A 22,068-nucleotide genomic window follows, 5' to 3' on the forward strand; every position below is an offset into this window, starting at 1 on the left:
GTGTTGAAACTGTATTGTGTACAGTTCTGGTCACCGAATTATAGGAAAGATGTCAATAAAATTGAGAGAATACAGAGGAAATTTACTAGAATGTTGCCTGGGTTTCATCTCCTAAGTTACAGAGAAAGGTTGAACAAGTTGGGTCTTTATTCTTTGGAATGTAGAAGGTTGAGGGGGGACTTGATAGAGGTATTTAAAATTATGAGGGGGATAGATAGAGTTGACGTGGATAGGCTTTCTCCATTGAGAGTGGGGGAGATTCAAACATGGGTTGAGAGTTAAAGGGCAAAAGTTTAGGGGTAACATGGGGGGGAACTTCTTTACTCAGAGAGTAGTAGCTGTGTGGAACGAGCTTCCAGCAGAAGTGGTTGAGGCAGGTTCGATGTTGTCATTTAAAGTTAAATTGGACAGCTATATGGACAGGAAAGGAATGGAGGGTTATGGGCTGAGTGCAGGTCAGTGGGACTAGGTGAGAGTAAGAGTTTGGCACGGACCAGAAGGGCCGAGATGGCCTGTTTCCGTGCTGTAATTGTTATATGGTTATCATTGTGGATAGAGCTAAGGAACTGCAAGGGTGAAAAGACCATGATGGAAGTTGTATACAGACCCCCAAACAAGGATGTGGCCTACAAATTACAATGGGAGATAGAAAATGCTTGTGTAAAGGGCAATGTTACAGTAGTCGTGGGGGATTTCAATATGCAGATAGATTGGGAAAATCAGTTTGGTGCTGGATTCCAAGAGGGGTAATCTCTAGAATGCCTATGAGATGGATTTTAAGAGCAGCTTGTGGTTGAGACCACTAGGAGATCAGCTATTCAGGATTGGGTGTTGTGTAATGAACCAGAATTAATTAGAGAGCTTAAGGTTAAAGAACCCAGAGGAGTAAGTAATCATAATATGATCAGATGCACCCTGAAATTTGAAAAGGAGAAGTTAAAGTCATATGTATCAGTATTACAGTGGAGTAAAGGGAATTACAGAGACATGAGAGAGGAGTTGGCCAGAATTGATGGAAAGAGAACACTGGCAGGGATGACGGCAGAGCAGCAATGGCTGGAATTTCTGGGAGCAATTCAGAAGACACAGGTTATATACATCCCAAAGGGGATGAAGTCTTCTAAAGGCAAGTTGATGCAGCTATGGCTGACAAGGGAAGTCAAAACCAACCTAAAAGCCAGAGGGCATATGATGCACAAATTAGTGAGAAGTTAGAGGATTGGGAAACTTTTAAAAACCAACAGAAGGTGACTAAAAAGTCATTTAGAAGGTAAAGATGGAATATAAAAGTAAGCTAGCTAATAATATTAAAGAGGATGCCAAAAGTTTCTTCAGATACATAAACTGTAAAAGAGAGGTGAGAGTGGATATCAGACCATTGGAAAGTGAGGCTGGAGAAGTAGTAACAGAGACAAGGAAATGACGGATGAAATTTATAAGTATTTTGCATCAGTCTTCACTGTGGAAGACACTAGCAGTATTGTGGAAGTTCCAGGTGTCAAGGGTCATGAAGTGTATGAATTTAACATAAGTAGAGTTAAGGTTCGAGGGAAACTGAAAGATCTGAAGCTAGATAAGTCACTTAGACCAGACAGTATACACCCCAGGGTTCTGAAAGAGGGGACTGAAGAGATTGGTGAAGCATGAGTGATGATCTTTCAAGAATCCACTGGATTCTGGAGTAGTTCCAGAAGACTGGAAAATTAGAAATGTCACTCCACTTTTCAGGAAGGGAGAGAAGCAGAAGAAAGGAATCTATATTCCAGTTAGTCTGGCCTCAGTGGTTGGGAAGATGTTGGAGTCGATTATTAGGGATGAGGTCTCAGGGTAGTTAGAGGCACATGATAAAATAGGCAAAAGTCAGCATGGTTTCCTTAAGGGAAAATCTTGCCTAACAAATCTGTTGGAATTCTTTGAAGAAATAACAAGCAGGATAGACAAAGGAGAATTGGTGATGTTGTGTACTTGGATTTTCAGAAGGCCTTTGACAAGGTGCCAGATAAGAGGCAAGCTACAACCCCCGGTGTTACAGGATTGATTCTAGCATGGATAAAGCAGTGGCTGATTGGCAGGAGGCAAAGAGTGGGAATAAAGGGAGCCTTTTCTGGCTGGCTGCCAGTGACTAGTAGTGTTCCACAGGGGTCTGTGACCGATTCTTTTTACGTTATATGTCAATGATTTGGATAATGGAATTGATGGCTTTGTTGCAAAGTTTGCTGACGATATGAAGATAGGTGGAGGAGCAGGTAGGTTTGAGAAAATAGAGAGGCTGCAGAAGGATTTAGTCATATTAGGAGAATGGGAAAGGAAGTGGCAGATGAAATATAGTGTTGAGAAGTGTACGGTGATGCACTTTGGTAGAAGAAATGAAAGGGTTGACAATTTTTTAATTGGAGAGAAAATACAAAAAATTGAGGCACAAAGGGACTTGGGAGTCCTTGTGCAGGATTCTCTAAAGGTTAATTTGCAGGCAGAGTCAGTGGTGAGGAAGGCAAATGCAATGTTATGTCATTTCAAGAGGACTAGAACATAAAAGCAAGAATGTAATGTTGAGACTTTAGCAAGCACCGCTGAGGCCTCACTTGGAGTATTGTGAGCATCTTGAGCCCCTTTACTTAGAAAGGATCTGCTGACACTGGAGACGGTTCAAAGGAGATTCATGAAAATGATTGCACGATTGAACAGCTTGTCATATGAAGGGTGTTTGATGGCTCTGGGCCTGTATTCACTAGAATTCAGATGAATGAAGAGGAATTCTTATCTTATTGTAATTTATAGATTTTATTACTATGTATTGCAAATTACTGCTGCCGTAAAACAACAAATTTCACAGCATATGCCAGTGATATAATAGGAATGATGTGGAGAGGATGTTTTCTACGGTGGGAGGGTCTAAGACCAGAGTCATAATAGAGAGGCATCCTTTTAGAACAGATGAGGATGGATTTTTTTAGCCAAAGAATGGTGAATCTGTGGAATTTTTGCCACAGGCAGCTGTGAAGACCAATTCTTTATGTACATTTAAGGCAGCAGCTGATAGATTCTTGATTAGTCAGGGCATGAAGAGATACGTGGAGAAGTTAGGAGACTGGGGCTGAGAGGAGAATTGGATCAGCCATGATGAAATAGCAGAGCAGGCTTGATGGGCCAAATGGCCTAATTCTGCTCCTATATCTTACGGACATAGGAGCAGAATTATTTCACTTGGCTGTCGAGTCTGCTCCACCATTCCATAATGGCTGATTTACTATCCCTCTCAACCCCATTTTCCTGTCTTCTCCCCAAAACGATTTACACCCGACTAATCAGGAACCTATCAATTTCCACTTTAAATATACCCATTGACTTAGCCTCCACAACCATCTGTGGCATTGAATTCCACAGATTAACCACCCTCTGGCTAAAGAAATCCCTTCTCATGTCTGTTCTGAAAGGTAGTCCTGCTAATCTGTGGCTGTTCCCTCTGGTCATAGACATTGTCTCCACATCCACTCTATCTCGACCTCTATGAGATCCCCCCCCTCAAAGCACTTTATCACAGCAGATGTGAGTGCATCTGGGTAACAGTCCTTGAGGTAGCTCACCTGCTCTTCTTGGGCACTGGTACGATTGTTGCCCTTTTGAATCACTTTTTGTTTTTGCTTTCACTGAAATGAAAAAAAAACAAATATAACAGTTCTGTAAGGGCTGCCTTAACCAGATTTTTCATACTGAGAGACTGTTTAACATCCATGTGGCAAAAAAAAAAACATGAACACCTATCCAACAACAACAGGTTAGATTTATATGGCGGTTTTCAGTGAAGTAAAATGCCACAAAATACTTTATGATCAATAACTAACCAAATTCGACAACAAGACCAAGAAGGTGATGATTAATTTAGGTAGAGGAAACAGGTCCATGAGCCAGTCCTCATCGGGGGCTCAGAGGTGGAGAGGGTCAGCAACTTTAAATTCCTGGGTGTTATCAATTTGGAATTCCTGTACTGGGCCCAGCATGTGAGTGCAATTACAAAAAAAAGCTCAGCAGCACCTTTACTTCCTTAGGAGTTTGCAGAGATTTGGCATGTCATCTAAAACGTCGACAAGCTGTGTGACTGGCTGCATCACAGCCTGGTGAGGAAACACCAATGCCCTTGAATGGAAAATCCTATAAAAAGTAGTCGATACAGCCCAGGTCATCACTGGTAAAGGCCTCGCCACCATTGAGCACATCTACATGAAAAGCTGTGGAAGGAAAGCAGCATCTATCTTCAGGGACTCCACCACCCAGAATATGCTCTCTTCTCGCTGCTGCCAACAGGTAGAAGGTACCCACACCGTCAGGTTCAGGAACAGTTGCTACCCTCAACCATCAGGCTCTTAAAGCAAAGGGAGTAACTTCAATCAACTTCACTTGCCCCATCATTGAAATGTTTCCACAACCAATGGACTCACTTTCAAGGACTCTTCATCCAATGTTCTCAATATCTACTGCTTGCTTGTTTGTTTGTTTATTTATCATTTCTTCTTTTTATTCTTTCTCAATCTCTTTTATTAAGTTTTGAATTGATAAACATAACAATGATAATGATACAAAGAGATCGGGATTACATTAATAATGGTTAACGTATACAGACACAGACTCCAAGTAACATATGTAATTTAAGCCTCCCAATCTCTTAATAACTGAACATGAAAAAGATTCAAAAAATTTCATGCAAAGAAAAAGTCCCTCTACGCTAAAAAAAAACAAAACAAAGGCTGGGCTGCCATGTTTCATAGGTTAAAATCATTATTTGTCATTAACTCCGTTCCTCTATACACAAACAAAAAGTTATTGAAAAGGATTCGGAAAAGGTCAGCTTACATCATATGAAAATGTTGAATAAATGGCCTCCAAGTTTCTTCAAATTTAACCGAAGGATCGGTAGTACCACTCCTAATTTTTTCCAAGTTGAAACATGTTATAGTTTGGGAAAACCATTGAAATATAGTAGGGAGATTCTTTCTGTATTTGCACATTTTGTTGTATTCTGCATTCTGGTTGAACGCCCAGGCTGGTGCAGTCTTTCACTGATTCTGTTATGATTACTAGTGTATAGATTTATTGAGTGTGCCACAATGAAATAAATCTCAGGGTGACATATTAGATTAGATTAGATTAGATTAGATCTACGTACATATATGTACATTCATAATAAAATTTACTTTGATTTTTTTGAACTTTGAGCTGTGTAAGATATTAAGATGTGCTAAAAACCTTAGTGAAAGAGATTTTGATAAATGTTTAATGGAGAAAGATGTCATTATCTAATGATTTTATAATTTGGATATTTATGAAAAGGTGTGTAAATTCAAACAGTGTACTTCTTTATTAAAAATACCATTATAGTTCTTTGTACAGTGCATTTCAACATGCTGGAGATTCAAATTACATTACGTAGTTATTATAATATTATTCAGTGATAAAATTTCCCATGTTGTTTATTAATTTTGAGTAAAGGTTCATCATGATTATATCCATGCCTACAGTTAGAATAATATTCCAGCAGAAAATAATTAATGTTTATCATTCTGATTCAGTCTGATTTCAATGAGTGGAGGAAATTAAAAATCCACCAACTGTCTTGATATTGTACAAAAATAATGTAACAAGTTTACTGTATCTATCTGAAATTTGGCAAAAAAAAGTTTAATAAAAACCTGCAGCTCTTTTATTAAACCCTCCAGTAATTAGTAATGGAGATGGTGGTGCTCAAGTCACTCATGAAATGGGGACACATTGTTCCCAATGGATTGTTCGGGATTATTCCTCCATTCTGAGGATAGGTTTGTAATTTATCTCTGTTTTATTGTGGAAGAGTTACCTGATTGCAATCTGTGCTAAAAGTTGTAACAATTTGACAGATCATGAATCTCAAGCTGCCTTAAAAATAAACTCTGCACTACAGTTATAATATTTTGAGGAAAAACTTGCAGCTTTACACCATACACATTTACTTTTCTATGCTTACCGATTGAGGGTTTACAGGAAATTAAATAAGAATTCTGAAACATTTGCTAGGCCAGCCCATTTCTGAGGAAAAGCAGTGCTTCAGGCTGGTAATCTTTAATATCATCTATCTGAAAATTCAACTGTTTGTCTGTCTCTGTCTCTGTCTCTCCCTCTCTCTCAGTCATTCCCCCTCTCCCCCTCTCCCCCTCTCCCCCTCTCCCCCTCTCCCTCTCTCCCCCTCTCCCCCTCTCCCCCTCCCTCTCTCCCCCTCCCCCTCCCTCTCTCCCCCTCCCCCTCTCCCCCTCCCCCTCTCCCCCTCCCCCTCTCGCCCCCTCCCCCTCTCGCCCCCTCCCCCCTCTCTCCCCCTCCCCCCTCTCTCCCCCTCCCCCCTCCCCTCCCCCTCCTCCCTCCCCCTCCCCTCCCCCTCCTCCCTCCTCCCTCTCCCCCTCCCCCCTCTCTCTCCCTCTTTCTCCCTATCATTCTCTCTCCCCAGTCTCTCTGTCTCCCCCCCCTCTGTCTGTCATTCTCCCTGTCTCTCTCTCTGACTCACTCCCTTTCTACCTTTCTTTATCTCTCTATCTCCCTCTCTCTGTGTGTGTCTCTCTCTTTCTCTTTGTCTCTGACTCTCTGTCTCTCTCTCTCTCTCTCTCTCTCTCTCTGTCTCTCTCTCTCTCTCTCTCTCCCCCCCTCTGTCTCTTCCTCTCCCTCTCTGCCGCGCCCTCTCCCTCTCCCTCTCCCTTCTTTTCCTGATGAGTATTTCTGATTCAAGTTAGTTGTCATCTGCACCAGGGTCCAATCATATTCCCTTCTTGCGTGAAACTTACGATTAGACAGTACTCCTGAGGAGGAGGTATTTGCAGTCCTGAGACAAATTAGGGGCAAATCCCCAGGGGTCTGACAAAATGTTCCCTCAGACCATGCAGGAGTCAAGTGCAGAAACTGCAGTGGGCCTAGCAGAGATATTTAAATCGTCCTTAGTAACAGGAGAGGTACCAGGGAATTGAAGGATACATGTGAGCTCTACTTCAATGTTTAAGAGAAGTTTGGATGGTACCTGAATGGGAGGGGTATGGAGGTCAATGGGACGAGGCAGGTTAAATGGTTCATCATAGACTAGATGGGACAAAGGGCCTGTTTCTGTGTTGAAGTTTCTAGACTCTATATTGGAGGTTCAATATGCAATGTTCCTTAATAACAATCAATTTATCAAATGTGTTGCAATTTGCTCCACTAAAGGATTGAAGCCTTAATTTGCACATTATTTAACAAAACTTTGGGACATTTTTCAGACCCGATGATGTGCTTTTGAAGAGGGCCCGTGATGAAAACGTTCTGATGCACTGTATGCTCTGGCCCCTCCTCACTCTCCTGGTGGGTGTGCTGATCGTGCTCCTGACTGTCTGCGGTAAGAGCCTTGCGATCCGAGCAGAAGCCTTGCAGAAAATGAAGTACTCCTAGTGAGGAGACTGCTGAGAGGCGACCCTCGGGAGGCTTTCCAACAGTGACATGATCAACGTTGCATTCAAAGGCAAATCTTTAACAAGAAAGACTTGAAATGATTTTAATCTCAAGCATCAATTTACAAAGTTTACTGTGATTTGAGCTGCTGTGAAGACTAAAGAACTGATGATTATAAATGCTCGCAATTTGACATGGAGGTTCCCTTGCAATATTACCAATGAAAGCAGCAGTTCTAAAGGATTTTAACCGTTTCCTTCCAGTTAACCTTCCCTGCAATTATCTTGTTTCCCAGAATACATTGCTAGTTTACTGCAGCCCCATGTTGTGAACCTCGAAGTGGCCCGGTAGCATGGTGGTTAGCACAGCGCTTTACGGTACCAGCGACCCGGAATCAATCCCTGCTGCTGTGTGTAAGCAGTTTGTACGTTCTCCCTGTGACCGCGTGCGTTTCCTCCCACCGCCCAAAGTTGTGCCGGACGGTAGGTTAATTGGTCATCGTAAATTGTCCCGCGGTTAGGCCTGGGTTAACTGGAGGGTTACCAGGCAACGCGGATTGAAAGGCTGGAAGGTCCTATTCTGCGCAGTATCTCAATAAGCCGATAGATTAAAAAAAATACAATGCTCCCAGAATCTTTCCTACTGCTATCTTTTTAAAGAGTCTGTACTTTGTAAATATGTAAAATAAAATTATTAATGGATGTGAATCTACAATGTCATAAAATATTGGATTTTAGGCAGAAATGCCTTTTTATTCTGAATAATAAAGGCTACTTAACAGAATTCCATTTTTCCCTCTGAAATGCTGTGTAAAATCACCTGATGATCGAGTCATTGAGGAGACAACTGGGCCTGGGGTGTCAGCGTTGGCTCTCTGAAGTGTTATCAACAAGCGGTTATTGTAATGTTGGTTATTATTGTTTCCAGCACCATCATAGTATGCCCACAATAGTGGTGGTGGTCGTCCGTCATATCCTACGAAGACAGGAGACCTGAGCGGGAGAGTTTTTAAACTGGAAAAGCTGTCACACTGGGGCGGTTCCACTCTCTCGACCTCTGAAGTTCGGGCCCAGTGGTACGAACAAGCGTCCCTTGGTTGTAGTGGAAGTCCATGACGTCTTCTGTGCCTTGCCTTGCCATGCCCTTCACTCTCCACGGAGCGTTGTAGAACCACCTTCCTGGCCGTTGGATTTCGCTGTAGATCTCTTCTGCCCAGTCCACCAGAGATGACTTTGCATGCTGGGACAATATGTCCCTACCTCACCGGAGAATGAGGCTGCCGGCAACTGTCACCTGGTTTGGCCCGCCTGTTGAGACAGTGTAATGGGATGTGGCATATGTGGGAGGAAACTGGAGCCCCATCAATACCGTTCCCTACTCCTTACTTCGGTAGCGTAGAGGTGGCACGGGAATGGAGGGGTGGTAAGGCAGCGCAGCAGCTACCAGAACACGCAACAGTGCCAGCAATTGGGTTCAAATCCTGCCACTGCCTGTAGGAGTTTGTGTGTTCTTGCTGTGATGGTGAGGGCTTACTCTGGGTGCTCAAATTGGGCTTGAAATTTTGAACATCTTCATTGTGAAGAGAGTAATAATAACTTCCACTCTCATGCAAAAGATTTCTACATTTGTAACAATGAAAGCTCGGGTAACGTTTTGCGAAAAAGAGAGGATTGAAAAGGATTAAGTTGCATCGATGAAGAAACTGATTGACTGAGCCAACAAAAGGCATATTTATTGTGTGCAAGAGACAAAAATCAATAGCATTTTTTTGTAAACTGAGCCGTAATAAATTAAAATTCCTCAATAAGCAAATGAAGATTTGTTTTTGTTTCACTGACAGCCAAACCAAATAAGATGTGACTAATTATTGTGAATATTTTATCACAATCATCTATTAGCATTAATGCTCCCCCCCTCTTCTGATTCACACAACAGTATTTGGATACTCAGAACTGGTTGTATTATGTGTAGTGCAAATGTGCTTCAAAAGGTGAGAGGTGTTTCGACTCAGAAGACTTATTGATAACAGCCATTGTCTGCATGTTTTGTCTTCATTAAAGGCTCATCTCATGGGTAAGAACTCTTAATGCATCTGTTCCTGAAACTGTTGAAAGCTGTCTATTCATGCAAATGATTTTACTTCCTCCTTTCATAACTACTTCCATTTAAATAAGACTAGCTGATGTAGCTGGTTGAAAGCTCTTTACTGTATAATGAGTAAGTTTCTGCACTACAGTTAATGGGTTACTCCACCACCCCAGTCACCAAAGTTTAGAAGGTATGGAGAGTCTGCAGAGAGATATAGATAGTGAGTGGGCAAGGGTCTAACAGATGGAGTACAATGTTGGTAAATGCAAGGTCATCCACTTTGGAAGGAAAGATGGAAGATCAAATTATTATTTAAATGGTAAAAAAAATTGCAGCATGCTGCTGTGCAGGGAGAATTGAAAGTGCTTGTGCAAGAATCACAAAAGGTTGGTTTGCAGGTGCAGCAGGCTATCAAGAAGGCAAATGGGATGTTGTCCTTTATTGCTGGAGGGATTGAATTTAAGAGCAGGGAAGTTATGCTGCAACTGTACAGGGTACTGATGATGCCACACCTCGAGACCTGTGTGCAGTTCTGGTCTCCTTACTTGAGGAAGGATATACTGACTTTGGAGGTGGTGCAGAGGAGGTTCTCCCGGTTGATTCCAGAGATGAGCGGGCTAGACTATGAGGAGAGACTGAGTCACCTGGGACTGTACTCACTGGAATTCAGAAGAATGAGAGGAGATCTTATCGAAACATATAAAATTATGAAAGGGATAGATAAGATAGAGGCAGGAAAGTTGTTTCCACTGATGAGTGAGACTAGAACTAGGGGACACGGCCTCAAGATTCGAAGAAATAGATTTAGGACGGAGATGAGGAGGAACTACTTTTCCTAGAGAGTGGTGAATCTGTGGAATTCTCTGCCCAATGAAGCAGTGGAGGCTTCCTCAGTAAATATACTTAAGACAAGGTTGGATAGATTTTTGCATAGTAGGGGAATTAAGGGTTATGGGGAAAGGCAGGTGGGTGGAGATGAGTCAATGGCCAGATAAGCTAATTGTCAGTAAGATAATTATCTTGTTGAATGGTGGAGCAGGCATGGCCTATGGCTGCTCCTATTTCTTAGATTCTTATGTAGGTTCTTGTTCTTCTCCTTGCACCTATATATCTTAAAATTCTGTTTCTCTAAGGTAGAAGGAAGTTGACTTATTAACCCTTAACTCCCTAAGAGGTCTAACTGAGAATTCTCTATGAAGTTCGATGCATTTTGTATTCATCTACCTACACAGTTTACAGAGTTGCAATAGAGCCATGCACCTACTTATTGTTGGTCTGTATTGTGTTTGTGTTGCGCATCCTCACTCTGGGTTAAGGTAATTAGTCACGCGGATTTGGGTGTCGGTAGACACAAATGAATATAGTCACCTATTCACCGACGTGGCTGCTTGGGGGTGGGGGCCGGGTAGGAAGTGAATATTTTTTGTTGACTGCTTGTCTTCACCAAATTTGACCCAATTACGCTCATCTCGCTCGTTTTTGTTTTTTTTTATGAATTACAGAAAAGTCAAATGATTTTATTGTTGGTTTGTAATAAAGGATTAAACATACTTTTTCGACTTGAAATTTGTTTAGTTGGAAGGGTGTCATACGTTGTGACGCTCCCTCAGTTCGCTTCTCAGCCATGTTTAGTGTGTTTTCGAGTAGTCGCTACAGGTAGAGAAGAACAATGATTAGGTTACTCAGCCAGCAGTAACAATGGTTTGGGTGCACAAGTTTAAATTTCAATGTTGGAGAACATAAATTCAGATAATTAAATAAATTTAGAATAAAAATATGGTTTCATCTGTGGCCAATGAATTCTGACACAGAGGAAATCAATTGTCTTTATCCAATGTGGCCTATATGTAACTACAGACATCATTCAAAAGTTCTCTTAGAAATTGCCTAGTTAGCTATTCTGTTTAAGAACAGCTTGGAGGTGTAGTGGTTAGCATAACGCATTACAGCGCAAGTCAGTGTCCACCAACTTTGGACTGACTTTCAAGGACTCTTCTTCTCATGTTCTCAATACTTATTCCTTTTGTCTCTTTTGTATTTGCACAGTTCGTTGTCTTTTGCACTGGTTGTCCGCCTGTTGAGTATGGTCCTTTCAGATTCCTTCTTTTCCGGCCCTTGACTTTTCCCACCCAATGGGTTCACCTATCACCTTCCAGCTAACCTCCTTCCTCTCCCCCCACCTTTTTATTCTGACGTCTTCCTCCTTCTTCTCCAGTCCTAGGGGTCTCAGCCCAAAACATTGACTGTTCATTCATTGCTACAGATGCTGCCTGATCCGCTGAGTTCTTCCAGCATTGCTTTGGGTGCAGTCTTTCATTGATTCTAATGGCGAGCAGGAGAAAATCTGCAGGTGCTGGAAATCCAAGCAACACACACACACAATTCTGGAGGAATCTAGCAGGCCAGGTAGCAGCAATGGTAAAGAGAACAGTTGACCTTTTGAGCTGAGACCCTTCGGCAGGAGGTCTCAGCCAAAATTTTGACTGTACTCTTTTCCATAGATTCTGTCTGGTGTGCTGAGTTCCTCCAGCATTGTGTGTGTGTTGCTTTCATTGATTCTATTGTGGTTATCCGATTTAGTGAGTATGCTTGTAAGAAAATCAACCTCAGGATCGTATATGTACTTTGATAATAAATTTACTCTGAACTTTGAATATTTTCCCTAGAAATTACTCTGTATTTGGACCCCACAGGCAACCTTTAATTTTGCTGTGAAGTTAATCTGAAACATGTTAGCTGTGTTGCTCATTGACCTGAATTACAAACAGTCTCCAGAAATATGCAGTCTTCATTGAACGAGACACGCTTCATGCTCTCAAGTCAATAAATTATTTTCAAAGTGCAGTCACTATTATATTGAAGGGAAATGTAATAGGCAATTTATGTAGGGCAAGGACCTACAGCCACAATGACGTAAACAAGCAGAGAATCTCTTTTAGCAAGTACTGTTGCAAGCATAAATGCAGTCCAATGCAAGCATATTATGTAACAACTGAAACAAAAATCACGTATTAAACTACGGAAAAAAATGTGTCCACGATCATCTGGTTATGATTAATGTGTGCCTGAGGCATCATAGAACAGTTTCCAGAATGAAGAGGTAATGGTGAGACTGATCGATTAACGGTGAATTATTTCTGAAAGCATAAACACAAGAGATTCTGCAGATGCCAGAAATCCAGGGTAACACACACAAAATGCTGGAGGAGCTCAGCAGGTCAGGCAGCGTCTGTAGAAAGGAATAAAGAGCTGAGGTTTTGGGCTAAAGGGTCTTGCTTCAGGCAGAGAAAAAGAACAGGATGGAGAGTTATTTTATTTGAGATACCACATTACAGCAAAAGCTGAAGCAAGTGTTGCACCATAGTGAATCCTTACAGGGGCAACCTGACTGAAAGAATAGCGCTGACACATGAAAAGCATGGATCTGCAGATGGTCAGATAACTATGAAGTGAAGCAAAACTGGCAAAAATGGATCGTCTACAGTAAAACCATCCAGTCTAGGAAAGGATAATTTGGGTTGTTTTCTTTGGAATGGCAAAGGCTAAGGGAGATCTGATGGAGGTTTTTTGAGATTATGAGAGGCATAGATAGAGAAGATGGGGAGTATCTTTTTCCGAGGGTAAAAATGTCTAATACTAGAGGCCATGCATTGAAGGTGATAGGGGATAGGTTCAAGGGGGATGTGAGGGGTAAGTTTTTTACTCAGAGAGTGGGTGGATGCCTGGAGTGTGCTGTCTGGTATATACATTTGAGGCTTTTAAGAGACGTTTAGATAGACACGTGAATGTGAGGAAGATGGAACGATATGGACATTGTGTAGGTAGGGGGTTTTTAAATATACTTTTTAGCTGGTTTGGTACAACATAGTGGGCCAAGGGGCCTGTTCCTGTGCTGTATAGCTCTATGTTCTATCCACGTCTCCATTCATCAAAACAAGGTGCAAACCAGCCCTGAAAATGAACGTACAATGCTCACTGATCAATTTCTCCTTGGACATTGAGTTTACTGGAGCAATCACTGCGATTAATTGTAACTTATTCCGGAGTGCCAGATTCTGTTTTCTTATTTTTAAGTAAAAATGAGGGAAATATTTGAAGAATAGGAAAGGGGAAGTGGGAAAGGTCAGAATAGTGTAGACTGTCCCACTTGAAATGCTAACTCCACTCATAGAGTCATATTGGGCCAAACAGGCCTTCTCAGTGCTCTTTACAAATTTAGAAATCACCAGATTTTCACTCTCTACACCCAATACCTAACTTTATATAAAATTCACAGTCTTTCAAAAAAAAAAACTTACCCTGATAAAGGCCAGCTTTGGCTTCATAAATAGCTTTCCCTTGGGGAAAGACCTAGGGGAATTAAAATCAGCCTTCAAGCCATTCAGAAGTTCTTCCAACAATGAAGAAACTTGTGCCAAACTGCAGCAAAAATAGTCTGGAAAGCATCCACCTTGGGCTGACGTGTAGCAGAAAATATTTACGCTCTATAAACACCAGTTAATGACCATCTAAACAAATAAATTCCATTCTCTCTCCCTTGCCTCAATGTTCAAAGTACAAAGAAAATTTGTTATCATAAATATGTCACTATATACCACCCTGAGATTCATCTTAATCAGAATCAGGTTTAATATCACTGGCATATGTTGTGAGGTTTTTTGACTTTGCGGCAGCAGTACATTGCAGTACATAATAATAGAGAAAAAAACTGTGAATTACAGTAAAATATACGAAATAGTTAAATAAGTACTGCAAAAATAGAAATAAAGAAAGTGGTGAGGTAGTGTTTGTGGGTTCAAAGTCCATTCAGAAATCCAATGGCAGAGGGGTGGAAGCTGTTCCTGAATTGTTGAGTGTGTGCCTTCAGGCTCCTGTACTTCCTCCCTGATGATAGCAATGAGAAGAGGGCACGACCTGGGTGATGGGGGTCCTTAATGATGGACGCTGCCTTTTTGAGGCATCACTCCTTGAAGACGTCCTGGATGCTGGGGAGGCTAGTGCCCATGATGGAACTGACTAAGTTTACATCTGCAGCCTAGTTCAAGCCTGTGGAGTATTCCCCCACCCCACAGACTGAATGATAATGCAGCCGGTTAGAATGCTTTCCGCAGCACACCTGTAGAAATTTTCGAATGTGTTTGGTGATACACCAAATCTTCTCCAACTCCTAATGAAACATAGCCACTGATGTGCCTTCTTCGTAGCAGCATCAATGTGGTTGCTCGCAGGCATACTCTAAATCCAGAACCATGATAGAATCAATGAAAAGCCCGACCCAAAATGGTGGACAAACGCCTAATGTGCAAAAGAAAAAAGAAGGGAGAAATAATAATAATAAATAACTAAGAAGTAAGTATTGAGAACAGGAGATGAAGAGTCCTTGAAAGTGAGTCCATAGGTTATGGGAAGAGTCCAGTGATAGGCCAAGTGAAGTTGAGCCCACCAGTCCAAGAGCCTGATGGTTGAGGTGTAATAACTTCCTGAACCTGGTGGTGTGGGTCCTGAGTCTCCTGTGCCTTTTTCCAGATGGCAGCAGCAACAAGAGAGCATAACCTGTGAGGTTGGGGTTCCTGATGATGGATGCTACTTTTCTGTGACAACACTCCATGTAGATGTGCTCAGTGGTGGGGAGGGCTTTACCCGTGTTGTATCCACCACTTTTTGTAGGATTTTCCATCCAAGAGCATTGGTGTTTCCACAGCAGGCTGTGATGCAGCCAGTCAATATTGAAAACTTTAAATTAAATTCATTATTTGAAATACTGTGCATGCAGTTTTGCAGTTTACTGTGGTAAAAGCCAAGTAGCCAGAATGGAGAGATTTGGCATATATTGATTGTCCTCTCGACTTGGTAATGACTAAATGCTCTTCCATGTTAGGGCTGAAAACCTCGCGATGGTTTCCCTATAATTTATTATGGATTTAACCCTTAGAAATTAGTGACAAGTCCGCTGATGAAAACTAAATCTTGCTAATCTTATTAGATTGCCCTATAAAACAGAAAAGTGCCCTGATGAAGGGTCTCAGCCCAAAACATCGACAGTTTACTTTTTCCATAGATGCTGCCTGGCCTGCTGAGTTCCTCCAGCATTTTGTGTGTGTTGCTTGGATTTCCAGCATCTGCAGACTTTCTCTTGTTTGTGAAGAGTTTTACATGTTCCTTCTTTTCAACCTCCCAACTGTTATGTTTATGATAGAGGTGTAGAAGATAATAAGAGGAATCGATAGAGTGGACAGCCAGCGCCTCTTCCCCAGGGCACCACTGCTCAATACAAGAGGACATGGCTTTAAGGTAAGGGGTGGGAAGTTCAAGGGGGATATTAGAGGAAGGTTTTTTACTCAGAGAGTGGTTGGTGTGTGGAATGCACTGCCTGAGTCAGTGGTGGAGGCAGATACACTAGTGAAGTTTAAGAGACTACTGGACAGGTATGTGGAGGAATTTAAGGTGGGGGGGTTATATGGGAGGCAGGGTTTGAGGGTCGGCACAACATTGTGGGCCGAAGGGCCTGTGCTGTGCTGTACTATTCTGTGTTCTAAAATATAGACAGATCCTCATAAATAGGTGAACTGAGAATTCATCAAGAGTAGCCGTTTCCCAAATGCATTCTAAGGCTTAATTCTTGCAGATGATGATTCAAGGCACCTGGTTTGCCTTGGATGAAGAGGCATAGGCTTTGGTTCAAGTGGCTAAAGGCAAGGATCCTTTAGTATCTGAGATAGAATGGGAGCTTTTCTCAGAGCAAGGAAGACAACACCTATCTATGAAAGTGTAGACAGGGAGTATCTTTTAGCCTGGGTAGAAATGTCTAATACCAGAGGGTGTGCATTGGAAGTGAGATGGGGTAGGTTCAAGGGGGATGTGAGGGGTAAGTTTTTTACTCAGAGAGTGGTGGATGCCTGGAATGAGCTGCCTGGTGTGGTGGCAGAGGCAAATACCTTAGAGGATTTTAAGGGGTGCGTAGATAGGCACGTTAATGTGAGGAAGATGGAGAGATACGAATATTGTGTAGGTGGGAGGCATTAGTTTTTGGGAGTTTTTGATGAACTTTTTTAGCTGGTTTGACACAACATTCTGGACCAAAAGGCCTCTTCCCATGCTGTACTGTGTGAAAGTGATTAAAGTTAGCAAAGTGATTCTAAGTAATGTATGAAGTCACGAAACTCTGTTGGAAAGTGCACCAAGTTTGAGGTTATTAGACTGGAGTTATTAAATAGAGGGGCTACTGCACAGGACCAAAAGAAGCTGCAGAAGGTTGTAAATCTAGTCGGCTCCAATGTGGGTACTAGCCTACAAAGTACCCAGGACAGCTTTAGAGAGCGGTGTCTCAGAAAAGCAGCTTCCATTATTAAAGACCTCCAGCACCCAGGGCATGCCCTTTTCTCACTGTTACCATCAGGTAGGAGATACAGAAGCCTGAAGGCACACACTCAGCAATTCAGGAACAGCTTCTTCCCCTCTGCCATCCGATTCCTAAGTGAACATTGAAGCTTTGGATGCTACTTTTTTTAATATACAGTATTTCTGTTTTTGCATGTTTTAAAAAATCTATTCAATACATTTGTTGTCTTATTTACTTGTTATTTATTATTATTTACTTATTTATTGATTTACTTATTTACTATGTTTTATTTTATTTATTATTATTTTTTCTCTCTGTTAGATTATGTAGTGCATTGAACTGCTGCTGCTAATTTAATAAATTTCACGTCACATGCCAGTAATAATAAATCTGATTCTGAAATTTTCATTCTAAAAACGGTCCTGTGTGGCAATTTTTGAAGAGGAGGTGTGAGATGGAAGAGGACGATTCTAGGCTAAGGCCTACGGACCATTCTGATAAGGCTAAATATGAAGAATTACAATCTTCTGAGTCATTTCACTGCACTAGTGCAACAATGGACACAAGAATGCCCACTGAAATGTCAAAACAAACAGATTAAAACTTTTGAAAATGAAGTCACAGCTAGTAAAAAGACTCAGGAAGTATGTTATTTAGTAGCTTTAAGACCAGTTAACTTGAGAATGTTTAAAAAACTGAAAACCTGGACAAAGAGCACATCAATCTCCTGCTACATACAGAAATCTGGTGGCTTAGCAAAGGAAGAGTTCTCAACGGGATGTTTGAGCTGAAGGGTGAGTGGCAGAAGTACTTTCAAGAAAATAGTAGGCCTGATTTTGCTGAGTGCTTTGAAGGTGAAGAACAGCTGCAGAAACTAGTCTACTTAACATACATTTTTCATCATATGCACCAGTTGAACAAGTCTCTGCAAGGCTCTGGGGAAAATGTTTTGACTTCAACTGACAAGATTCTTGGATTTAAAAGGAAACGGAATCTTTGGAAAAATCATGTTACAGAAGGAAATCTTGAAATGTTTCCACTGCTGCTTGGGCTTGAGAGTGAGGAAGGATATCAAAATCTTGAGTCCTATTGAAAACCACCTGGAAGAACTGCGGAACAAAATCGAACAGTGTTTTCCTCCCTTTCAACACAAGTGTATGACTGGGTGAGGGACCCTTTCTCTGAATCTTCTGCTCAGGCTGAGAACTTGACTTTGAGAGAAGAGGAAGAACTTTGTGAGTTGCACTCTGATTGTGCACTCAAGATGAAATTTATTGATCTGCCCCTGGACAAGTTCTGGATTTCTGTGAATGAAAAATATCCTGCCATTTCTGGAAAGCAATGAGCATTTGGCTGCAGTTTTCAACTTCTAACATGTATGAGCAAGCTTTTCCTTGTTTAACAAGCATCAAGGGCAAGGATAGAAATCATCTAATCTCAGTTGAAGGTGAAATTCATGTGTGTTTATCTCAAATTCGAACCAGAACTGAGAAATTTGTTATGTTTGCCTTATGAGTTTTCAAAATTTATGAAAGGGAAAGAAAGAGATTAATTTCAAGAAAGATAAGCTGAGTTTAACTATCTGTTTTTATGTCAAGAAAGGTAAACTAAAAGTTCATTCTCTACTCAAGAACATTGACAATTATTTTTGGATTATTATTTCTACAACTTACTGATCACGCTAACGTACTGTGAGCTGTAGAAATAAGTTTCAGATCTGAAGGAACCTCTGCATAAAAATTATTGTAAGGGTTCCTCCAGGACAAAACAGTTGAGAAAAGCTGGTCTCTACATTGAAATAAGTTTTTCCTCGCTCGCATTGTTTTTGTATCTTCTGTCTGAAGTTTTTGTATTTGACAAAAGTTTTGTATCTTCTGTCAAGTCTGTGTCCCTGCTGCTGAAACTGTTACAAGTGTCTTTTAGCCACTCTCTGCCCTGTCTAAACCACTCATGGCTTATCTCCATCAGACCTTCATTGCTCTAACCCTGGAGATGAAACCCCTCAACTTTGGAGCCAGTCCAGTATGTCCCTTCCACATCTTCTCCTTTTCTCCAGTCTGTGACTGGGAACTCAAAAATCTTTTCAAAGATGCTTATCACATCGCCCTGATGATACATCACATAATTTACAGAATATTATTAGTGGTGACTATGGAGAATTCAATAATCTGCCCTACCCAACTTGTAACTTAATGGAGAATCAAATGGGTGCCTGAATGTTACAAATAGAAATAAAAGTGCAAAAACAAACTCTTTCGGCCTCTATTTTAATTGTTCATATAAAAACTGACGGCAGATTCCATTGACATAGGTCCATATAAATTAAAGATAAATTAAGATATCATTGAATCCATAGATTTGAAACCCCATTTCTTGGTGAAAGGCAAATACTGGAATAAGATAGGACACTTAATACTGTTTCACTTGTTTTTAACTGTAATATTTAAATAGTCTTCAATATAACCTTTTTTAACTTAAAGACAAATTGATTCACTTCAAATAGATGCAATAACAATTTTAGAAAGTAGCTAAATTACATAATATAATACCTGTCAGCATACCTTATAGGGAAACCACAAACTAATCTGCAGTTTGAGCAGCTATCACGTTTAGTTCGATTTCCATCAATGGAGTTCACATATCAGACAGTAGCTATAAATTTGCGGAAACGTTGCAGGAATTGAGAGCCATTGAAACCATTATTACTGATTCCTTTCAACAGCTGACTTCAGACAGGAAATGTGGTTAACACTTACAGTGTTCAGGTTAGTGTGTGGTCTTGCACTCTGCTGCCAGAATTCTTGTAGCGGAATAGTGCTCATGGTCTCCCTCTGTGGTGGGAGGAATACACTGGGAGGTCACTTTCTCTACATATTTCAAAGTGATGCTGCTGATCACAGGGAGGCTGGAAGATCTGAGTGCCAGATTGAGAGTCCAAGTGTTAGTACTAATGCCTGTAATACTGGAACTGATGCTACACAGACAGCACATTAGAGACGTGAAGTGCTGCTCCTCACAGTTCCAGCAACCTGGATTTGATCCCACTTTTTGGGTTCTATTTCTGTGGAGTTTGTTTGTTTTTCGTATGCATGGATGAGTTTCCCTTGGTTCCTCCCACATCCAAGAGATGGCAGGCCAATTGGCCTCTGTAAATCACTCTGTGTGGCGGCTCAGCAGCTGAAGGGCACGTGAGAAAGTGAAGCAAGGAATTATGGGTATCACAAACATGAGAAAGTTTGCAGATGCTGGAAATCCAAATTAATGCACACAAGATGCTGGAGGAACTCAGCAAGTCAGGCAGCATTTATGGAAATGATTAAACAGTCGACGTTTCGAGCCGAGACTCTTCCAAATCGTTGATTGTTTACTCTTTTCTACAGATGCTGCCTGACCTGCTGAGATGTCCCGGCATTTTGTGTGTGTTGCTGAGGAATTATGGGATTGATTTGAGAGCTGGCACAGATCTAATGGGTGAAGTGGACCAGTTCTATGGAAATATTAACAAGCTCTGTTGTCATGATAGCATAATCCAAGCTGCCTCGAATACATCAAACACCCCATGTGTCAACTCATCCTCCTTCAAGTACACAGTTAAAAATATTCCTTCCCAATACTTCATTTTCACATAAAAAATTTTGGATTGCACAGAATATTACATTGTGAATATTAATATTTAAACATCAAAATAATGCAACAATTATATACTTTTTTTCTTACAATACACTGTAATAGGTAATATAAAATACATAATCCCACCAGTTTTAAAAAATATAAGAAATATTTATTTGAAATATGTATATACAATAATCTCTAATACATTTAAATTATAATAATATCCATAGGGAATACCAGGCAAATAAATTATACACATGTGGAAATCCAGGACCTGGTATTTCTTTAGTGCATATTTAGCAGTGCTGTAAATGAGGTTCAATATATCAGATGACAGTTCCTCTGCCGTCCTTAGTGTCTTCCAAAGAGGAAGTCTGTGGGATTAAGGGAAATAAAATTCATGATTTGAAATAAAATTTCAATGCCGCAATTGATAACATCCTGCTTTGTTGTTTGGACACAGAAGCATCTAATATACACACCATTCTCCCCTCCTCCTGATGGCAGATCACTGAATATCTTTGGCTGGGGCTACAGCAACTCTGGGTTATGGGGAGTACATGGGAGTGTCTGAAGGAATTAAATTAAAAAATGCCTTGTTGATCAACTCAGAAATGATTTGCCTAGGTGTCAATAGCCTTGTTGTTAGATGATCTGTGTATTTAATCTGACCACATCCGCGATATTTAACCTACCGTAACCAAAGTGGGAACAGGTAACAGTTGCAATATGGCAATCTTTTCGTTTTGAGATTAAGACCATAAACCATAGGATCAAAATTAGGCCATTTGGCCCATCAAGTCTGCTCCACCATTCGATCACGCTGATTTATTATCCCTTTCAACCCCATTCTCCTGTCCCCTATAACCTGACCAATCAAGAACCTGTTAACCTCTGATTTTAATATCCTCAATGAGTTGGCCAATATTGATATTGTGGAATCAACTCAAATATAAATTTCAACAGGACCACTCTAAAAAAAAAATTCTGTATTGTGGCAAAAAAGATTGCCTTGGAATTTTTGGGATTTAAATACGACTTTTATGAATAGCGAGCACCATGGAGCACTTTGCAATCAATAATTCTGAAGTATAGTTTTGCTGTAATCTAGGAGGCTTGGCAGCCAACTTAACAATCAGCAATAAAACTGGCAAAATAATATTGAGAGCTGGATGATGGAACAACATTTCTTTTTACTCTCTGGACTATTGAATGCAAATCTCTTCTACACGTAGCATTTTCAGCCATTTGCAGATATGCAATTGAAATCAATCTTAAGTTTCAATTATTTTCTGAACTAAATAGAGTTCAGGAAACCTAATGTCCATGAGCCAGTCCTCATTGGAGGATCAGAGATGGAGAGGGGCAGCAACCTTAAATTCGTTGGTGTAACCGTTTCAGAGGATCTGTCCTGGGCACAGCACACAAGTGCAATTACAAAGAAAGCACGGCAGCACCTCTACTTCCTTAGGAGTTTGGGGCGATCGGAAAATCCTACAAATATAGTGGATACAGCCCAGCCCATCACAGGTAAAGCACTATCCATTATTGAGCACATCTATACACACACACACACACACACACACACACATGAA

The 22,068-nt window shown here is 40.9% G+C and overlaps 2 protein-coding genes across 5 annotated transcripts in view; one reads left to right on the forward strand and one right to left on the reverse strand.

Moving 5' to 3' along the window:
• Window positions 1–8,210, forward strand: part of LOC140203309 (calcium-activated potassium channel subunit beta-4-like) — a 31,437-nt gene extending 23,227 nt beyond the window's left edge. The window contains exon 3 of the mRNA XM_072269327.1: window positions 7,266–8,210. Coding sequence (XP_072125428.1) covers window positions 7,266–7,434 — 169 coding nt within the window. The 3' untranslated portion in view covers window positions 7,435–8,210. The remainder of the gene's footprint in view (window positions 1–7,265) is intronic.
• Window positions 8,211–19,114: 10,904 nt separating this feature from the next.
• ptprb (protein tyrosine phosphatase receptor type b) overlaps window positions 19,115–22,068 on the reverse strand; it is a 115,924-nt gene continuing 112,970 nt past the window's right edge. For all 4 annotated transcript variants that reach the window (XM_072267464.1, XM_072267465.1, XM_072267463.1 and 1 more), the window contains one exon: window positions 19,115–20,847. In XM_072267464.1, the coding sequence (XP_072123565.1) occupies window positions 20,825–20,847 (23 nt within the window). In that variant the 3' untranslated portion in view covers window positions 19,115–20,824. The remainder of the gene's footprint in view (window positions 20,848–22,068) is intronic.

This window comes from Mobula birostris, chromosome 9 (genome assembly GCF_030028105.1).
Source record: "Mobula birostris isolate sMobBir1 chromosome 9, sMobBir1.hap1, whole genome shotgun sequence".
Classification (NCBI taxonomy): domain Eukaryota; kingdom Metazoa; phylum Chordata; class Chondrichthyes; order Myliobatiformes; family Myliobatidae; genus Mobula; species Mobula birostris.